This window comes from Mastigoproctus giganteus, chromosome 1 (assembly GCF_048544385.1).
Source record: "Mastigoproctus giganteus isolate SK-2022 chromosome 1, ASM4854438v1, whole genome shotgun sequence".
NCBI classification, from domain to species: Eukaryota; Metazoa; Arthropoda; class Arachnida; order Uropygi; family Thelyphonidae; genus Mastigoproctus; species Mastigoproctus giganteus.
Window position 1 is genome coordinate 167,465,458 of NC_143575.1, and position 22,720 is coordinate 167,488,177.

Below are 22,720 nucleotides of genomic sequence, written 5' to 3' on the forward strand. Positions count from 1 at the left end.
TCTCTCTCTCTCTCTCTCTCTCTCTCTCTCTCTCTCTCTCTCTCTCTCTCTCTCTCAGGGTAAAAGGGAAAATTTTTTTTTGCTGGTGCAGCATAAGCCTCAGGCTTCCTTGCACCATATGGCTAATAATAATAAAACTCAGTCAATAGCCTAGACACGTACTCCAAATATATGCTGCAGTGCCAACTATTATCTCACATGCACATGTGCCAATAGATTCCCTGAGGCAGTCACCAGCAATGTGCAACAGTGTTCAATCTTCTTAATTTCATCCTGACAAGATGACATGATAGCTTTTCATTTCACAATTTATTTTTTACCCCTTTAAATACGATCGAAAATATATTTGCATCTTGGCTAGAAATCACTGCCAACAACATGCATTCTGTTTGGCAGCATGTTTTGCCCCATTTGGCGAATTATTTCACTGGTTTTGAAGTATGAATTTAGACAATTTCCAAAGACATTGTGAAGATGGGAAAAGACTTGGGATTTTAAACTTTTTGATGCTGCCAATGTACTTGACTGCATTTGCCTCACATGCAAATGACTTAGATGATGTAACTCTCCTTGAAATTGATGAGCAATCTGCATATGAAGAAGAGGAAAAAAATTCTGAAATGGATAACACTGAAGTGGCACCAAAAGAATTTTCAACAGAAGAATTGTAGAAAGTTGTTCGGAAGGGGGGGGGGTTGACATGGCCTGCAAGTCGATTATGAATGGAGATCTGGATGTTGAAAATAGCATCAAGATACGGCAAATTTTACAAGATTGGTTTTGATGCTACAAAAACTTGTACGCTGAGAAAAAGAAGAGACAACTTCACCGGAGTTTATAATTGAACTACTTAAATAAACAAAGCTTTTTTTTCTCATCTCTAATGATGTTACCTTTCATTAATAAAATTTTTGCAATATTTTTAATTTCAAATCATTTTAAATGGCTATCACCTGCAAATTGTTTATATATTTGTTGTAATTTGTTTATAGACTGTTACTCTGGTACACATTCAATTAAAACCCATTATAATCATACCTCAATCAGCATGATTTTACATAACATGGTACAGTTTTGGTACCAGTTATCAGTTCTATGCGAGGTGCATATATATATATTTTAAACTATAAAAAGGAAAAAAAAAAAAAAAAAAAAAAATAGAATGCAAGTAGAGGGAAAATGCGGATTATGAATGAAGTAAATGTGTCTCTCCCCCCTCTCCTGGTGGATTCCTCCACTGCCAGCTAACATATCCCACCCCAGAGGGCAATGGGCAGTTTGACCTTCCTACCAGAGTCGACAAGATATGGACTTGACAACCATCACCGATGAAGACATACTGCAGCTTTTCTGCCAACACACCATTTGGCAATCTGAACTGGGTACTCTAACCCGGTTCCATTTAAAACCCCCATCCCCCTCCGGGAGGGGATGGGTCTCTGTCTCCTCCCCTCCATGCCTCCATCATGCTTCCCCTGGTGTGGCTTGTCCCCACTGACCTCTTTTGGGATGCCTACTCTGTTGTCCCCATCCTTCTACCTGTTTCTCCCCAGTCTCCCCCACTCTAACTAAACCGACCGAGTACACCCCTAACAAATGCCACTAAATTCAAATCAGCATCAAAAAATTCACTTGCTTTCTTGTAAACCTCTTTCGGCCTTTCCAAATTCTAGTGTTCATCCCCATTTATACACACACACACACAGGGTGATTCACTACCAGTTCGACAAACTTGCAGGATAGGGGGCGCAAAGACGAATCGGAATCACATAGCATTGCAGGGTCTGAAATGCCTTCGTCATGCGGTAGAGGACGTTGAACGGGAGGTTGTGTGAACAGCGATCCCGCTGGAAGTCAGCATTTGCGAACCGTTTCTGTTGAAGAAACCAAGTAGCAAAAGTCCTCCTGAGTGGATAATCCGCAGGCTCCAATGATTGGACGCATTGCAGATGGTATGAACTCATTTGGTTTGTTGACAGTATCCTCCATACAGTGGATTGGGAAATACCCAATCGTTGGCCTATCGCTTGAGTACTCGTACTCGGATTGCCTTCTGCAAGACGTGGGACATTCTCTTCTTTGTCTGGCGTCCTCGTCGTTTGCTCTAGATTCATGGTACCTCTCGTGAAACAGCCAGTCTCATGTAACCTTCTGTGCACACTTGCGAAAATCATATGATGAGGAGCATGCCTGTGTGGGAAACGTTCCTGGTACAAGCGCAGAGCGGCGCGCCCGTTACAGTCCGCAGCTCCATACGCGAGGTGCATGTCTGCCAGTTCAACGTTTGAATACTCATCCATCCTACTGCCTCGGGAACAGGTTCGCAAATGCTGACTTCCAGCGGGATCGCTGTTCACGTGACCTCCTGTTCAAAGTCCTCTACCTCATGACGAAGGCATTTCAGACCCTGCAATGCTATGTGATTCCAATTCGTCTTTGTGTCCCCTACACCTGCAAGTTTGTCACACTGGTAGTGAATCACCCTGTATATATATTGGTCTTGCCACTGAAATCCTTGGAAATTAGGTGGTGGAGCCTCTCAGAGTATTTAAATAATCTACTGGGTGCCTGACCTGCCTCCTCGTGGCAAAGTGTGGGCAACAGTGGGTCCCAATAGGGGCTAAATGGACAGAGAAACAACATAACACTACACAACAAAACACTCCTCCCACACACTTTATAAATTTCTGGCCTCCACAGAGTTTTGTGTCACTTATAAAGAATACAACACAGAGATGGTGGAAACCCCCGGTGCCTTCAGACAACTAACACACTTTACACTTTAGTCTCCCCCATCGAAAGCGATTACAGGAAACTCACTTGACACCAGCTTCGTTCACAAGGAAAGACTGCCTGCATGTGCATGTGACACATGGGCTAGCCAAGTGTCCCTTCAGTTGTATTCACCATTCTTGTTTAGTGGTGATATGATTCAACAGCAGTCACCTGTGGGATATTTGCATATCTCTCTATTTGCAGGTGGTTCCGCCATCTTCTCCAAAAAATATTACAGCAACCTCCGTTTTGGATGTAGGTGCATTATATCGTTTCTTATCTAAGTCTGGGTCTTGTATAAATGCCATGCACACATTCATTGTTGGATTGGCCTTTGTTATTTGATGCATTTGTTTATATGACTCAGTAAATGGGTTAACTAGTCACAGCATCTCATCCAATTGTTGCATTACTTCAGCCATACATCCTTGGTTTGATTGTTTTTCAAGCTGTTTTGTTGTTGCTTCAATAGAATCGAAAATGTAAAGTTATCCATATCCTGGCTTATTTGCCTCGTTTGGATAAAGCGGTGAGACCAAATTTTAAATCTGGTCGTGTATTCTAAACAGTATGGACCATTTCCAGGTTGTGATTTAATCTCTGCTCCCATTGAAGCGAACGCCATTGTTGAGTTGTACTCGCATGTATATTCTCTGTAATTATTTGCTTCACGTGTATCCCTTGTAAGCAGCTCTCGTAAAAGAGTAGGTTTCTCAGACAGTGGGTCAGGTGAAACCTTTCCATCATGAGAGCATTTAGTTTATTCCTTTGATGTGTTTAACTTATGTCCTCATTATCTTGAATTGCAATACTCACAGTTATAACATCTTTCCTATGTCATGCTATTCCACATTAATTACAGCTTGTTGATTATTCCCATCCGGTACTTCTATTTGATTAGTCTTATGGCATTTCACCCATCTTCTCATTTCCAATCTTGCTTCTCTTTCGTCAATGTTTTCTGTCCGTCTTCGTAGTCATTGAGTCTCGTTTCAGTCTCTTAATCTATTAGATCTCTCCTTCTTTTCTTCTACTTTTTCTCAAAGTTCTTACACGCTGTTCAGCTATTTTTACACTTCTTAAAACTTAGAACGGTTTATTAAAATTGAGAACATATAAAATAAACATACATTGATAGCTGTCTGGTATAGGTTGCCTTTCTTCAGTCGAAAAACGTTAGTAAAAAAATTAATAAAGACTGCCCGGTATGGTGGTCATGTGCGGTGAACCTCATTGCTGGCAACAATTAGCAGTTGGAAAATTTGTGCAGCATACGTAAGTGTTTTATATATATAGAAGTGCAGCAGGTCCAGATGAAATCCATTACCAAAGGATTAAACCTCTCACCAAAAAGTCCTTATGCACACTCTTGCTGCTTTATAATAGAATATATGTCTTGACACATATCCAGACTCTTGCATTCGATTTGCTGTCTTTTGCAAAACTACGGAAGGACCACTCAAATCCAAATAACTATCTTACTGTTGCTTTCACCAGCTGTCTTGGTAAAACTTTAGAAAAAATTATGAATCACTGATTAACTTGGTTTCTGGATTCACATAATCTAAGTGCAAGCTAATATGAGCTTTGGGAAAACAGCTGAACACTAGATATAATAACAAAGGTGGAAGAAAATATTTGAAATACTTTTCTCTGAAACGAACAACTTGTTATGATATGATGTGTCTTTATGTTATGAAGGCATTTGATACTACTTGGAGCAATGACATCCTGCATGAATTGCACAAATTAGAAATGCGAGGCCATCTGTCAAAGTTCATCTAGAACTTCATGTGTAAAAGAACTTTCTAAGTCCACTATCATCTTTTTCCTTCTCAAAAGTTCAATCAAGAACGTACTACTGCAAAGATGAGTTCTTAGTGTAGCCCTTTTCACATTCACAATCAATCCTATTACAGAAGTTATCCCAGAAACAGTTGAAACATGTCTATATGCCAGTGACCTCACCATTTAATGTCACTCACAGAATATGAGGACAACAGAGAAATAGCTCCAATGTGCTATAAATAAAATAGAGTTGTGGACCACATATAATGGATTTCGAATCTCAGTACAAAGGGAAGCAGTGATACACCTCTGTAGAAAAAAAAGAAGCACCCACTCAAACATGGTCTCAAACTTATAAATAACAAATTAAATTTCTTAGAACACAAAAAATACCTACGTATAGTCTGTCTAAATAGATGAAACATTCTCCCAGCAATATCTGCCATGACATGGAGAGTTGATCGTTACTCTCTCTTACATATTTATCATGCAATGGTAAGATCTAAATTAGATTATTGTTCCTCCATCTACTCATCCGCTAGAAAAAGTTCCTAAATTGGTTAGATCCTATTCATCATAGTGCCTCACATGTTGTTTGTGGAGCTTCTCGTACATCACGGGCATTCATAAGTGATTCATAACAGCTTATACGCAACCCTCAATGTGGGCACTTGTACGTGGTGAGAGGACCTCCCAGTGACTCTGCTGGTCCTCCAGTTTAGCATCACTGGGATCCAACACCCACAGCCCAAGTTCCTGGCTATCATCAATGGAATCCAGTGTGTTTGCGACCTGTGGAAATTCGGAAAAGAGGGGATCCTGGTAGTTTAGGGGACCACTTCAATACATCCCTTCGGCCCTTGCTTCAAGAAGATGGGTAGTCCTGGATGGCCTGGCTAGGTTCAATTGGCTAGTGGGTTAGACTGCAAGGGTTAACCGTGTCAATGCCATGCTCCTACCCTCATGATCCGAGGGACAGGATTCAGGCTGGTAGCGGTGTGAGTATGGCGTCTGAGTGGCCCTGGCATTCCACTCCCATGTGAATTTATTGCTTGACGGGCAGTGGTCGTCCCTTTGGGTTCTGGTGGGTGGGGAAGAACTGAACCATTTCAAAAACTTCATTAATCCTGATAAATATATTCCTTCTGGGGCTGCAACCCAGTCCATATCTGAGAATTTGACTTGACCCAGATGATGTCACGTTTGCTAAAAGACAGAAAACAAAAGCTACAAAAATATCAGGTCCAACACCTCACTACCTGCTAATTCACTCCACTAGTGAGTATCCCCCTAGGAAAAATGTCACCCTTCTTTATCCAGGAATGTTTGGAAAGGTTGGCAGGTTCTCCTAAATCTGTCAAACGGCTTCAATCAGGCGACATAACTGTATAGACCAGAAGTGACAAACATTCAGAACAGCTCCTTCGAGCAACATCTATTGAGGGAATGCCCATCACTGTTATGAATGCTCCCCTCCACAAAACTTTGAATTCATCCTGTGGTGTCATCGCAGATTGGGATCTTATGGTTGTGACAGAAGAGGAAATCTGAATTAAAACCGCAAGGAGTAATAACTGTGAAACATATATCTATGCATAGGGATGGGAAAATCGTTCCAACAAGAAACATCATCCTGACATTTAATTCACCAATGTCTCCTAATGAAATCAAAGCTGGCTAGATTAACTGTCCAGTCCATCCGTATGTACCAAATCCTTTACGGTTTTTTAAGTGCCACAAATATGGACACTCACAAATTGTCTGTCGTGGGGCCCTTGCATGTTCTCGATGTGCTGCAAAGGACCACGAAACTACAGCATGTTCACCCACAAAACCCACCTGTATTAATAACTGCCAAGGAGAATACCCTGCTTATTCACGCATGCCAGAGGTGGAAAGAAGAAAAATAAATTCAAAGGTTTAAGGCAGAGCTGAATCAGGGGGCAAGAAAAATGGTGAAACCTATAAATACAAACAAACCCACCTACGTTCAGAAGGTAGCAGGGAGATGTTCCATTGTGGGAAATTATCGACCTGTCAGTCTGACTTCAGTGGTAGGGAAAATCATGGAGGCAATGAGCAAGGGTGGAATTCAGCATCATTTGGATAGAATTGAAATTCTCAAGGATACTCAGCATGGTTTTGTAAAGGGAAAAATCATGTTTAACAAATCTGGTTCGCTATTTTGAAAGGGTCACTCATGAGCTGGATTTAGGGAATAATTTCTATATTGTTTATTTAGATTTCAGCAAAGCTTTTGACTCAGTCCCACATGAGTTGTTGCTTTATAAGCTGGAACAGGTTGGAATCACTGGGAAAATCCTTAGATGGATATCAGGATGGCTTCAGGGCAGGAGGCAGAGGGTTGTAATAAATGGCTATTCCTCAGATTGGATTGATGTAAGAAGTGGGGTTCCCCAAGGATCAGTATTAGGACCACTGTTGTTTTTAATTTTCATAAACGACATTGATGAAGGGATAGAGGGTATGACTTCTAAATTGCAGATGATGTTAAAATTGGTAGAGTAGTTAATGATTACTGTCAAGCTGAGCTTCTTCAGAGAGACCTAGATAGACTTTAGGAATGATCAGAAAAATGGCAGCTGTGCTTTAATCCAACAAAGTGTAAGGTATTACACCTGGGAAACAGTAATCCTAAAAAACTTATTCACTTGGTGGAGTTCAACTAAACCCAGTACTGGAGGAAAGGGACTTGGGTGTTACGACACGGTTAGACATGAAATTCTCTGAGCATTGTAAACAGGTTGCAAGGAAGGCCCATGGTGTCCTATCGATGATCTATCGAACTTTTGCAAGTAGAGATAGGGACGTGATAATCCCATTATATAAGGCTTTTGTTAGACTACACTTGGAATACTGTGTTCAAGTATGGAGACTGCACCTAAAGAAAGACATCGAGCTTCTTGAAAGGGTGCAAAGACAGGTAACTCGCCTGTTGAGATCGGCAAAAGGGCATCCTTATGAAGAAAGACTTCAAATATGTGGGTTGCAGAGTGTTTATTTGATTGAGGTGTTTAAGGCTCTGAGAGGCATCAGTAAAATGAATGAGAGCAAAATTTTCAAGATTATAAATGATGCTAGAACTAGCGGACATAAATTCAAGTTATGGGGGGGGGGGGAGATGTTTAGATTGGACTGCAGGAAGGTTTATTTTAGCCAGCAAGTTATAAATTACTGGAATAAGTTGCCTACCTGGGTGGTAGAGGCTGACAGTTTTGGGAAATTCAAAGGTCATCTGGATAGTACCTTCGGATGAGGGAAACGCATAGGATGATAGGTTTAATTTCCTTTTCTTTTATAAATTATTAGGGTTGTTTTTTTTTTTTTTTTTTTTTTTTGGCTGGTGCAGCATAAGCCATAGGCTTTCTTGCACCATGCGGCTATTACTAATACTTTAATACTAGTGTGTGTGTACTGCAATTGCTGCCATTCAATCTAATTTTTCTCTCCCACATCCCATTCTTAAAGATATCCAAATATATTGTTACTATCAAACAGCTCAACTAGAAGGTTACCTTTTGCTGGATCCCTGGTCTGATGTCGGCATCCCAGAAAATGAACGTGTAGATGGCACTGCTAAACATCTTGACACTGGATCTACCAGTCAACTGAAAGTGCCCTTTGCTGACTACAAATCCATTTTTAAAGCAACATTTAGGAAACAATGGTCTGAATCTGGCAAACTCAAATCAGTAATAAACTGTTTCAGATAAAAAAAAAAAAAAAAAACCCACAGCTGTTGGCATCTAGTTTCGGGAGAAACATTCAAGAAGCGATTATGGCAAGACTTTGCATTGGTCATTCCCATCCAACTCATTTGCTTATGGGAGAGAACCCTCCTCACTTTTTTTTTTTTTTGCCATTTCCAGCTAACAAAGTATATTTTCATTGAATGTTCTCAACAGTCAACTGTCCGAAAATCCAGCTTTAGCTTCATATGCAACTTGCATGAACCCTTAACTCTATCACATATTCTTGGCAGTGATGCAAATTTCAAAGAACTATTTGTAACGGATAAATTTGTATAATTATCTGTGATCATAATAACATGCAGAAATGGTCATAAGTAAATCATGAACAGGCACAGTATGGCCCATTAGGCAATTGTGCCAAATAAAACAACAACAAAACTCATATAGTTCAAACAAATGTGCATATTTCTGTTAAACATATTTTGCTGAACTCTCCCCTTGAAGCATCAGCAGTCCAAATTGCTATCAGCATCCATATTACAATCTGCTCTTTATATATAACACCAAACTCTACTATACAACAAAATGAGCTAGATGATCTCGTTTTGCATCCTCAGACTTTTTTTTGCATCCTGTGAGATCTAAATGGTCACCACACTATTGGGAATAATGACAATTCACAGAGGAAATCAATTGCACAATTCTGAAATGATAAGAACTTTTTGATCCTTTATGATGGGTCACCTACATAAACATTTGCCTTTCTTCTGGAATGAATATTGCTATATACTTGACTGTCTGTTCAGCAGCATTATAATGCTACTCAGAAGTGGAAGATTATCAATAATCTATCATAAAGCAACCATTTTCCCATAATTGAATTACTCAATAAATCCTTTTGACATCCTTACAGAATTCCATGGTGGCTCAATGGGAAAGCACAGGCAAACATAAATAATTAACTACTCTTGGAAAAAAAAAAAAGAAACTAACAAAGAAATGTGATTATAAGGCTATTTCTGTAGTGAATAGATAAACACATACGCATCAGATGTCATGCAGATGATATCACCCCACAATATTGGTGCCTGAGCAGTGGAGGGGGGGGGGGGTCAGAGGATTTTATCCACAAAGGAATGTGTCCCTGAAGGTCTTCATTTACCAACAAATGTGCCTCTAGTAATGTTAACTCAAAAACAAGTTAAGTAAGCTAATGACAAACCAAAAACTATAATAAGTAAACTAATGATAAACCAAACACATTAATAAGTAGTAAGCCATAAAAAAGATCAATAAAATTCTTATGAAAGAATGTACAGTAAACACCCCTTACACCAAATCCTCAGGGATGCATGAATCATTTTGTACTGAAATTTCATTATAATGAATGTCACTGAAAATTATTTGAAAACAACCATTATTTCTTCAAATAAATGCTACTGCACTTTTCTAATATATAGATGTAGCAGTTTTTATTTATTTTACTTAAAATAACTTTCAAATCAATAATAAATGAAGTGACTAAACTAAAGGAAAGAATATTGTTAAAAGAAATACTGTCAGTTATATATAAAATTTTAGTAACCCCCACTTACAGAGACATGATACAGTAAATATAATTTATTAACTTTGCAAGTATTGATAATTATCGATTGTTTTAATATTATTTAATGTTTTTTGTGAATTAATACCAAAATTTTTTAGTGCTACACAGATTTCTTTAGTGCAATCCAGATGTTTCATTTTTCTAGGCCCATTAAGGTTAAATGGAGCCAGAAAAATTTAAGTTTACTGTATATTTCATATTTTGAGATATAAATGCATTCTTATTGTATAACTGTTTGATTATCTGTTTTACTGTTCAAATCAAAAAGGTTAATGAAGTTGAAATGACTGGAAAGTCTCAAACAGAAGCTGTTACGCTTTTGAGGAATACTCCTTTAGGTGGAACAGTTAACCTTGTTGTGTCAAGACAAGAGGTCGAGCCCTCCCCAAGTCCAAAGCTTCCACGTGAACTGGTATGTAACAAAACAAAAACAAAACTTTTTACATTAAAAAAATAAATAAATAATAAAATTGAAACATTATGCATGGAAAACAAACATCAGACAAAAAATTGGTCACTGTAATTTTTCAATTGATAATCTCTCTTTTAGCAAAAATCACTTCAAGAATTCTTATTGGTAGGGATTCAACCAATCTCCTTGATCAGTTTATTTCAACTGTATAAGTTATTATGTTGCACAGAGCGAAATGGAAAGTAAAATAAAATAAATGACAGGTTTAATGTTAAATAGTAAAACAGAATGTTAAATACATACAGTACAAAAAAATACCCTAGACAGGTGTGACCTACAGGCCTGTGACCTTGTAGTGACCAACAGGAACATTCGAGGTAATGACTCCACTATAAGTGCCTTTATCCCATACTACCCGAACCTATCACAACAGGTTTCTAGGGTCCTGAAATCTCATGGGATAAAATGCGTACAGCTCCCAGGCAGGAATTTGCGATCCCTCGTCTCTAAAGTGAAAACACCGGTTCCCACCTTACTACAAAGTGGACTAGTGTACCACATTTCTTGTCGTGACTGCAACCAGTGCAGTCACGACAAGAAACATCGGAGAAACTGGTGAGAAGGCATGGCAAATGTATCTCAGAACACGAAAGAGCCATCTGCTTAGTAGACATAGAATGCTCGGCCATTGCTGAGCACTTCTGGACAACCCGACATGACATTGACTCATGCCACGATGTAATGGTTATCGATTGGTCCCGCCATTACCGACGCCGTGGCTGGTTGGAGTTGTTGCACATCACGTGTTCTAATACTTTGGTCAACAGAAGCAGTGGATGTCGTGTCCATCTTTATTATTGAGGCAACCATTCTCATGACTGACAAACGTTGGCAATGTTCGCATACGTCACAACCACAGGCTTCAACATCAAGCAGTTAGTTGTTACATCACGCAGTTTACTCTGCATGACTGGCACTAGACCCTCTTATGTTCTACGTTCCTAAACTTTCAGTTCAACTGATGAAGGTTACCTTAATAACTGAAAGCTGTTTTGTACTGTATGTATTTAACATATTGTTTTACTATTTAACATTAAACCTGTAATTTATTTTATTTTACTTTCTGTTTCGCTTTGGGCAACATAATAACTTATTCAGAATGAATCCAGAGCGCACAGGCCTCTTTACCTAAACCTAAGTTTATATCAGTATTAGACCATTTGAAAAACATTTAAACCCATAATTCATTTATGTTTCATAGATGCTGTTGTGTTTTCACTTTCCATTAAAGATAATCCAGTACATACTTTATGGAATTTAAATCTTGTTATTTGGCTGCTAGATTTAGGCACCATACAGTTCCTTAGTGTTCTTTGAGCCAGTTTTTAACAGTAGAGGCTCTGTGTTATCATCTTGGAATAAAGTAATATTGAAATCATAACTGATCCTCAAATGTTCAGCAGAAAGCACAAACTGCTCATACACAATATTTGTATAGTCAGACTGTCTCATCCCAAGTTGGTATTTCAAGTAGTGACCCACTTCATAATAATTAAAACATCCCCAAAGTGTCATCCCCCTGTGCACTTTTTTAGTACCATTCAAGGGTAAAATTTTAATGGTTGAGAAGAGGAAAGAAGATACTTGACTACATTAGATTTGAAATTGTGTAGATTGTAATTTTCAGGAAATACACGTAAAGAGTGGTTATTCCAGATATTTCTAGAAAATGGAAGTTCAAGGAATATTGTTTGTTTGTTTTGTTTATTATTTGGTTTTTAGGAGCATTAGCAACTAAGGCCATATTGCTCCCCGGATATGCAGTGGTCATTCCCTGACCTTTCCGCACCCTCCATATTTGGTTGTCACGGGCTCGAACCCCTGTCTAATCAAGAAGCGTGTGCTACGCACTGCTGCTCCTGCCCACCTGGCCACAGAGGTGCCCAAATTCAAGGAATAAATGAGGAAGTAAAATATTTGGTTCTGTGAATTTGAAGTTAGACAGTAAAAGGATTTTGACTGGTTGCAGCACATGTTTGGACTAGTTTTGAAGAGAGGTGAAGTATAGAAGTCATTTCAGAAGAATGGTGCCCATTACGTATATATAGAAAGACATGCATCAGAAATACAACACCTTTGCCTCACTGGAGAATTACCTGTAGATCAGCATTCATGTAATTGGTAGTGGATGTTCAAGAAGTTGAAGCTGTTTGTGCAGAGCAAAGTTTCTCAAACTGGAAGGTGGAATACATTGTGCTGTCATCAACTAAACTGTGGATAGAATTTCAGCTTAATGGAAGAACATTAATATACAAGAGGAAATGAGTAGGAGAAAGAACTGAACCTTGGGTAACACCAGCATTAGTGGAGAAATTAGAAGATTGAGAGCCATCTACAATCACCCGCAGTGAACGGTCAAAAAGAAAACTGGATACCTAATTACAAAAAAGTTGGCAACCTATAAGAAGCTTATTTAGTAGACCTTCATGCCACACACGATTAAAAAGCCTTTAAAATGTCATGAGCAACTGTTTGGTGAAACTCACGCCCAGGACTGCTTCAGTTTCACCAAACTTTTCCATTGAATTTGTCCATAGATGTAACATAAACCAGAATATCACCAGTGGATCAGCAATAATGGATTCTATACTATTGATTGTTGATCAGATGGAAGGTTTCTAGATATTTTAGGGACTGGCTCTTAACGGATATCTCTGTTACTTTAGAACAGCGATTTCCAAACTGGGAGGCGCACCTCCCTGGTGAGGTGCGGACTAGTGTAAAAGGAGGCACGAAAAGTTTAACAGAAATTCAATTTTCATAACATATATAAATAAAAAAATATATACATATAAATAAACTTTCATAACATAACATTAAATTTTATAACCTATTTTTTAAAGCGTTTACTGCCGCCTATCTCACTCTAACTTCGATATAAACATGAGATAAACATTTATTTGGAAAAAAATATATTTTGCTGAAATGGATTGATGAATTATGATTGATATGATGTAATATAATATATATATAATTTAGTGCGTACTATGTATGACATACATAGGTAGATTGCATAGTATAGCATTAGCTGCATGGTTGAAAATATGGTTTCAGTGGTGTGCGATTGTGTTTTTTATTGTTTTTGGCATGATTACTTACTGATAATAATCGTTAGTAATTTAGAAGTTGTAACGTAATTTAGAACTACAGATGCTTATTATTTCATGTAGTATTAATAATTATTGTATTAACATATTAAAAATAAGAAATTGCACAATTATAGATGCTTTACTTCAAGAGAGGCACCGGGAAAATTTTACAGGTCAAGGGAGGCGTGGGCTCAGAAAGTTTGAGAACCGCTGCTTTAGAAAGAAGTGCAACTTTTTTAGGAACTAGCTGGATATGAACAAATTTCCAAGCAGAAAGAAAAACACCAGTGAAATAATAAAGTGTAAAAAGCGACACAGAACAGTAGCATGCTCGGGAGCACTGGTTTTGAGAACAAGTGGAGAAATATCATCAGGACGTGGTGCTTCCTTGACATCAAAACCATTCAAAATTCTTCTGGCATAGTGTTGATGGAAGACTGCAGAAGGCATTGAATGGAATGTGCTGATAATGGGAGAAGTGGTTTACCAAGATGATTAATAAAAGAGTTAGATGAAAAGTAGAATGCTAGCAGCTCAGCTTTATATTTGAGCTGAAGTGGGAATAGAGCCATCAGGTTTTAACAGAGGTGGCAGTAGAGATGGGCAAAAGTTGCAGCCAGTAGCTTCGGCTAAAAACCAGAATTCTTGACTACCATTTGAATAAAAAAGTGATTTTTCCACTCTTAGCCTTTTCAAAATTTAGTTTGGACTGATTAATGACTGCTTTGGGATTGTTGCAAGTTTTGGTGTAGGCAGAAAATAACATTTGAAGATTTGGATATACACCAATTGCGATATGCAACATTCTTATTTCAAACAGCCTTATTACATTTATTGGAAAACCAAGTATAGGGGTAAAGGACAAGATTTTAAGATTGATCATGGAATAAAGGTTTCATCCATTCAAGAATAATTTTACTGACACAATCTGAGAAAACATTGACATTAGAAGATTTAAAGCAGTATCCAAACAAAGAAGTGAATAGAAACCTTGCCATCCATCCCATTTTGCATTCTTGTATTGCCAAACAACACGAGACTGAGTATGGCCACAAGAGATTTTTCAGAAGGAAGAGAAAATGTGGAAGACCATGAACGATCAGGCCATCCGGTATCCATGAAAGCTGATGAAACTGTGGGCCAGGTAATGACTCTGATTAGAAGTGATTGACATTTAAGCATTAGAATGGCTGCATAAGTACTCAGTATGGACGAGGAAAGAAGTTAGACAAATTTACCTGAAAATTTAGGCATGAGAAAAGTGTGCCAAGATAGTGCCAAAAATTTTGAATGAAGGTCAATGAATGAGAAGACTCCAAATTTGTGAAGATATTTTGAAAAAAAAAAAAAAAAAAAAACTGAAGAAGATCCATACTTTCTGAGTGCTGTAATTACTTGCATCGAAAGTTGGCTGTTCCAGTAGGACCCAGAAACTAAAAAAATGTCAATGCAATGGAAGAAAAAACAATCCCCTGGAAAAAAAAAAGAAAAGAGCAAGAATATCATAATCAAAAATGAAGGAACTATGCTTCTTGTTTTCTTCAATATTAAAGGAATTATTATGGCTGAATACATCCCACCAAATCAGACTATCAATTGAACATATTACATTGACATTTTGACAAGGCTGTATGAAAAATTCGAAGGAAGGGATCTCAACAACGCTCCAGCACACAGTGCGTTCTCTGTTTGCCAGTTTCTGGCCAAAAGAAATACATCCCTGTGTGTGAACGTACACCCTATTGCCCTTTAACTTTTTTCTTTTCCCAAAACTGAAAAGTGTACTTAAGGGAATCTATTTTTGGTCCATTCAAGACATTCAGGAAAAAAAAGGGGTGTTATAAAAGGGCTTACAGAAGATGTTTTATGCTTGGAAGAAATGTATGGAACAGCAGTGTGCAAGCAGAAGGCAATTATTTTGAAAGGGGATAACTTGTAAGGTATGAAATATTTTATTTCTTTTATTGGAATAGTCTCATTATTTAATAGGCACACCTTATGGTATATTTATAGTATACTTATTATTTTGCAGTTTTATTTTCTATTTTTAAAGAACCTTCAAGTTCCTGCTCTTCAGAATCATTTTGAAAGATAGTAGTAAACATATATCAAGACATTAGAATATTCACAGTATGCCAATTAAACAACAAGACTGCGTACGCTCTGCATTTAGTTTTAACATAAGAGGCCAAAATAGTACATGATTAGATCCACTAGAGTGTGCTCTTTCCAATGAGTGCAAGTTGAAACTTGTCTGGTCAGTAATTTGTAATTTATGACAGAAAGAGTAATAGTAGTTTTGTGCATGTTGTCAGAAAATTTAAAATGGAGCAAAGAGCAGTTATCAAATTTTATTGTGAATTAGGAAAAAGTGCTAGAGAAACTTCGATTACTTAAAAAAAAGTTTATGCTGATGAATGTTTGTCTCGACCAAGAGTGAATGGTTTCATGTTTTCGTAAAGGACACGAGTTGTTAGAGTATGATCCCGAACCTGGCCATGACAATGCACCCACACATTCAGCCTTCAACGTCAGGCAATTTTTGGCAAAAAAATCGATTCCAGTCATCCAAAAAGTAATCTCCCGCAGATAATTTTTTTGTTTCCTAAAATGAAAACTACCATGAAAGGAACACGATACAGGATGATAGAGGACATCCAGGCTGCAGTGACCGACCAGCTGAAAGCGGTACCAGAAGAGGAGTTCCAGAGGTATTTTTAAAACTTGTATGAAAGATGTAAACAGTGTGTACACATCAGAGGTGATTATATCAAAAATATATAACCTTACTTTGCCGTTAATGTTATTCTGTTTTTTTTTTTTGTTTTTTTTTTTTTTTTGTACTAGCGTCAGTCTCGTTATTGAATTGGCACACTGTGTATGTCATGCTGTCCCAGTTTCTCTCTCTGTACATGCACACACAATGTCTAGAGGCCCAGAAAGGAAAGTTACCTCTCTGCCCCCCCCTACCAATCTCCTCTCCCAATAGTACTACTTAGTTATTTGGTCACTTTGTTGTCTTGTTTCTCTCCCCCCATCAAATAGAAACCTTGATTAAAGACCCAGTCTCCCAATGGCAAAGAAGCCAAATGGATGTCCAGGTTTTTCCACCAGTGGAGTCCATGGATATCTGTATAACAATCATGATGCTTGAACTCCTAAACAATTCAGAGAAATGCAGAAACAAAATAATGCACCATATCTTATGATTTCAGTAAAAAGACCTTCTCATAGAAATAGCAACACAAAGCATACGTAAGCAAACATTCATATTTTAATGTTTGAGAAAAGTTGCCTCTCATGCCATAATAAACACTTCAGACGGTGTCATAGCAAACTGGAACTTATTAGATTCACTGGAGGAAGAAATAATGAAAGAATTGCACCAACAAAAGGTCATATGTACTAAAAAGAATTATGAATAAAAAATGGAGAACCTGTACCTACTTGTAACATGATACTTGCCTTCAGTACACCAATCTTAATTACAATAGTAAAAGTGCATTACTTCCTTTATCATATTTATCCAAATATAACAAACCTGTGTTAGGGAAACTAAGAATAAGAATAGGTGCTTGTATACTTGCACATGTACCAATGCTTAGAAGTATAGTAAATAAATTTGATGAATTTGAAGTGTTGGTCAAGACATCAAAGGAGGATATTGTTGGGATATCAGAGACATGGTGCCACCCAGATATTAGGAATGCAGAATTGGAATTTGGGGAGTGCAATGTGTACAGAAAGGATAGATAGGATAGGAAGAGAGGAGGAATTATTCTGTTAATTAAGAAAAACATAAAATCAAAAGAAGTGCATCCAGTTGATATAGATGAACAGTGTACTGTTGAGTCAGTTTGGTGTGACATAAGCACTGCGAAAGCAAAAATGAACAGTAGAAGTGTGTTATAGGCCTAATGACTCGAGTGAGTACGGTGGATAATTGTACAGAGAAATAGTGTGCTAGTAAATCAGAATGTCTTACAATGGGAGATTTTACCTTCCCAGGTATTGACTGGAACTTGTGGGTTGGTCACTCGCACACTAGTAAGACTTTTGTGGATTTATTGGATGATTGTTTTTGCAGCAGCATGTTCGAGAGGCAACCAGAGAGGGTAATACTCTTGATCTGGTTATCAGCAGTGATCATGTATTAAGAATTTGCAGATAAAGGAACCACTAGGTGGCAGTGATCATTGTACTGATGTGGAATTTACTTAAAGAAATAATTACCATCAGGAGTAAAGGAAATGGTTTTTGCTTCCGTAAAGGTGAGGACAGTGGTCTCAGACAGTTTTTAATTTCTGTACAGTGGGACCAACTGATGATGTTACCAACAGCAAATTCTAAGTGGAAAGCATTCAAGGAATTAATCGTGAAAGCTACTAAAAGTTTTATAACCTATTAAGAAATATTGGTCAAGGTTTAGGCCTAAATAGTTGTTAAATGAACTAATGAGACTTGTGGCAGAGAAGAAAAATGTATGGGATGCATATAAATTATTAGGCGACACAGAAACCTATGGCAGATATAAGCTAGTCTGTAATCAAGTCACAAAGGAGGTTAGGCAGGTGAAGACAGATTATGAGAAATCTTTGGCAAAGCATGCTAAGAAAAACAGCAAGGATTTCTTTACTTATATAAACTCAAAAAGGAAGGGGAGGAATGCAATTGGTCCACTTTATATTGATGGTTCTACTGTTGATGATCCTGCTCAGATAGCAAACAAACTGAATGGGTATTTTGCATCTATATTCTCACAAGAGGAGTTATTAAAGATTGAAAATGCAAGAAGGTTATCAAATTGTAGCAGGGTGCTTAATGATTTTGTAATAACTGAGAGCAAAGTGGAGGAGAAATTGTTGAAGTTAAACATAAGTAATGCACCTGGGGTGGATGGGATCTATCCAGTTATATTAAAGGAGGCAGCAAAGGAAGTAAGCAAACCCTTAGCCATAATTATGAGAGCATCCTTGGACTCAAGGGAAGCCCCCATGGACTGGAGATGTGCAAATCCATCCCCAAATCACAAAGGAGGATTGAAGGGTGACACGAGTAATTACAGACATGCTAGTTTAACTTCTGTTCCGGGTAAAATAATGGAGTCACTGGTTAAAGATGCATTGCAGGATTATCTAGACAAGACTACAGCTATAATTCAGACACAGCATGGATTTGTTAAGGGAAAGTCTTGTCTGACAAATTTGGTTAGATATTAAGATGTGGTTACAAAGGAACTCAATGCAAAAATTAATTTTGATATCATATACTTCGATTTCAGGAAAGGTTTTGACACTGTTGCGCATAGAAGACTACTATACAAATTGGAGCAGAATGGTATTAAGGATAAGTTGCTACAATGGATAAAAGGATGGTTGAGTGGGAGAGGACAGAGGGTGGTAATCAATGGGCACTGCTCTTCGTGGACTAATGTTATTAGTGGAGTCCCTCAGGGTTGGGTGTTGGATCCACTGTTGTTTTGTATATTTATCAATGATATTGATGAAGGTATATCAGGCTCAGTGTTGAAGTTTGCAGATGATAGAAAGGTTGGCAGGGTTGTTAATGACAGTAATGGCAGTGTGCTACTGCAACAGGATCTAGAAAATTTGGGAAGATGGGCTGAGAAGTGGCAACTGAAGTTTAACATTGACAAATGTAAAGTACTGCATATGGGTAGAAGTAACTTTAGAGAAACATACCAACTGTGTGGTACTACACTTAAGGTGGTAGAAAATGAAAAAGACCTGGGAGTAATTGTGCAGTCAGATATGAAGTGTTCTGAGCAATGCAGACAGGCTGCCAGGGCAAGTCATGGGGTGGGTTTTGTCAATGGTATATAGGAATTTTGCTAGCAGGGAAAAGGAGGTGATTGTCCCTCTGTATAAGACAATGGTCAGGCCACGCCTTGAGTACTGTGTACAGGGCTAGAGGCCTCATTTTAGGAAGGATGTAGATTTGCTTGAGCATGTACAGAGAAGGGCAACAAGATTGGTGAGGGGAATAAAGGGATCCTCTAACCAAGAGAGGCTTAAATTCTGAAAATTGCAGTGGCTGGAGACTAGGCACCTGTGCGGTGATCTGATTGAGGTGTATAAGGCCTTGAATGGGTTGAGCACACTGAATTCTGATGGGATTCTTCCACTTGTTCAGATTACGAACCTAAAGGGGCATAAATTCAAATTGAGAAAAGACAGATGTAGAATAATGTTCGGAAATTTGCCTTTAGCCAGCGGGTGGTTAATTGCTGGAACAAACAAACTTCCATCTGTCGTTGTGGAAGTTGACAGGTTAAATAAATTTAAGGAGGAACTGGACAAACATGTAGAGGGAATAGTTGTGTGAATTTTTTTTTTTTTTTTTTTTTTGGCTGATGCTGCATAAGCTCATATGCTTGTTTTCTTGCATCACCACTATCACTACTACTATTACTACAACATGGTACTTTATAACACAGATTTGCTCTAACATGATTAGAAGATTGGAGTAAACCTTGCATAAGCACCCCGGGGGCTCACATCTGGTGAGTATGGGCTTGGCAAACCCAGGGTCCTGAGCTGGATATCATCATTCTTCTCTTTCTTGGTGATTCCTCTCTCTCTCTCGCTCTCTCTCTCTCTCTCTCTCTCTCTCTCTCTCTCTCTCTCTCTCTCTCTCTCTCTCTCTCAGGGGGTAACTTGGGAAATTTTTTTTTTTTTTTTTTGGCTGGTGCAGCATAAGCCTCAGGCTTCCTTGTACCATATGGCAATTAATAATAATAATAATAATAATAATAAACACTCTATTTTTGAGCTTTATTTGTGGAAAAAATACTGCTATATTGAATGTAATTTTTCAACATTTCCATTATTTTTTGTGAATCCCTGCTGTTGACTCACTAGTCGTTATGGAAAAAAAGGTTATTGGTAAATCTCCGCATTTTATTTTGTTGGGAAATCCCCATGTTAGGTTCTGTGCTTATTTGAGACCACAAAAAAATTGACTTAGAAGCGTGCAGTTTGTGACATTTAAGGTTTTGTAAGGTTATTTTCGCTTTTATTTGATTATTTATAAATTTTTCTGGGTATGGATTACTAAACTTTGTTCTTAAGAACCTAATTGGAATAATTTCTTTGTTGTGAATAAAATTCCAGCCCCAAATTATGCCTAAGGAAAGTAAAAAAGCACCCCTCAAAAGACATTTTTCAAATTTGGACTGTATCGGAATCAAAGCTATGGCTTAAAGAAGTAAAACTGTCAACATTAACTGCATGTTGAAAAAATATATGGCCAGAGTCAGCTCATTTAAGAAAGTCGAACTGGCAGAAAATGGAATCGATGTGATAGTAGAACTTGCTAAGTTGGTAGGAGGGGAAAGTTTTGACGATAGGACTACTGAAAACGTTCACAAATTACTGGTAGGAAAAGAGACTGGTAAAGTGGAAATGCCATCAGATGTAAACCAAATCAGTTAAGAGGATGATAATGCAGATAAAAATTCTGAACTTCCAAATTTTACACTAAAAAGCATACGGGAAGGCATACACTTAGCTGAGCAATTAGAATCATATTTTTTGAATGCAGATCCTTTGACTGAAAGGAGCAGAAATTTAAAAAGAGAGCTTTGAACATGATTACAAAGATCTATCAAGCAAAGGCAAACAAACCCAGATTGCTGATTTTTTTAAAGAGAGCAGAAGATACATGAAATGTAGATGCTGCAGAAGAAAGTTCAGAAGGTGAAGATATTCTGCCACAGAGAAAATGTTGATTGTGCTTAGCAGCGAAGAAGAGGAAGAAAACTAAATTAACGTACGTTATCTGACATATATGTATTATAGTTTGTTCAGTTATTACTTTGTTTTTAATAAAAAGTAATTTTTCGATTTATAAAAATACCGTGTATTTTTTTTTTTTAGCTTTTGGACCGTAACCCCCTCCCTGTGTACTGGTTCTTAGTCCCGTATAACACTTTCGCACTACACGACATTTTATAGGAACCTAACTACCATGTTATACGAGGGTTACCCGTATTGCAAATTGATGAGAAATAGTTATTATTATATATTTATGTATAAATAAGACTAAAGTTGACTTACTTTAAACAAAACTTTGAATCTTATTTTCAGAAGACCTTTTGTGTTCTCTCACTCACTCACTCACTCACTCTCTCTCTCTCTCTCTCTCTCTCTCTCTCTCTCTCTCTCTCTCTCTCTCTCTCTCTCTCTCTCTCTCTCTCACACACACACACACACACACTGACTTACAGCAGGATTGCTGTTCACGCGACCTCCCGTTCAACGTCCTCTACCGCATGACGAAGGCATGTGATTCCGATTCGTCTTTGTGCCCCCTACACCTCCTGCAAGTTTGTCGCACTGGTAGTGAATCACCCTGTATATTGTACAAGTCAGATCTCTGTTTAACAAACTGCTTTATAGAAAAATTTGATATTTAGTGATTTTTTAAAAATTCCTTTGGGTAATTACATTTATAATAGTTTTAGTAGACTGAAACAAATTTCCATATAATCACTGGATTATGAGATACTTTACTGGGAAAGCATTGTTCACACCTATTGAGGCTATTGAGTCAATTAGTGCTGTTGCTAAGCATGAATTAAGAGGCAGAGGAAAATACCATTCTGCAACTTAGTGTTACTCTTAAAACCTATTCAACCGTTTGTCACACATACCCAGAAGTCGCACTGGTCATCTGATTGGTTTTATACAATGAGAGCAACTTCCATCGTTTACCAGTATTCAACACGACAGGCAAATAATTCGTTCGAAATCAATTCAGTACATGAAAATGCAGGCACATTAATTGCTTATCCGGATCTGTGTTTCATATTTTTATTTTGAATTTATAAAATCTTCTTTTTCTTCAAGTTCTCTGCCTTCAGGCAGGTTCAGGGATTCATTGATGCCTTGCTTCACAATCTTGTGCTATACTTTTAATTCCTGCATAATTTCCCCTTACCGTCCAATCCATCATTCCAATTCTCCTTCTCCCAACAGTTCTCTTCCCACACATCTACCCCACAGTCCCTTTCATTAGCATGCTTTCTCTTCTCAGTACATGTCCTATAAAGTTATTTAGTCTCCTTAATTCTTCACAAACATTCTCTCTTTTACTTTCCGCAAAATCTCATTCTCACTCTGTCCACCCATTTCAAAGGGTGACCTTTCCATTCTCTTCCACAACCACATCTCGAAAGCTTCTAGGCATCTAATCTCCTCTTTCCCAGTGTCTCTCTCGAAGCCATATAGTACAATAGTCGTTATTAATGTTATCA

At 37.8% G+C, this 22,720-nt stretch overlaps 1 protein-coding gene across 5 annotated transcripts in view; it reads left to right on the top strand.

Annotated features, from left to right (window-relative positions):
- baz (par-3 family cell polarity regulator) overlaps positions 1-22,720 on the top strand; it is a 760,042-nt gene that overhangs the window by 436,142 nt on the left and 301,180 nt on the right. For all 5 annotated transcript variants that reach the window (XM_090374871.1, XM_090374873.1, XM_090374874.1 and 2 more), the window contains exon 11: positions 10,151-10,294. In XM_090374871.1, the coding sequence (XP_090230997.1) occupies positions 10,151-10,294 (144 nt within the window). The remainder of the gene's footprint in view (positions 1-10,150; positions 10,295-22,720) is intronic.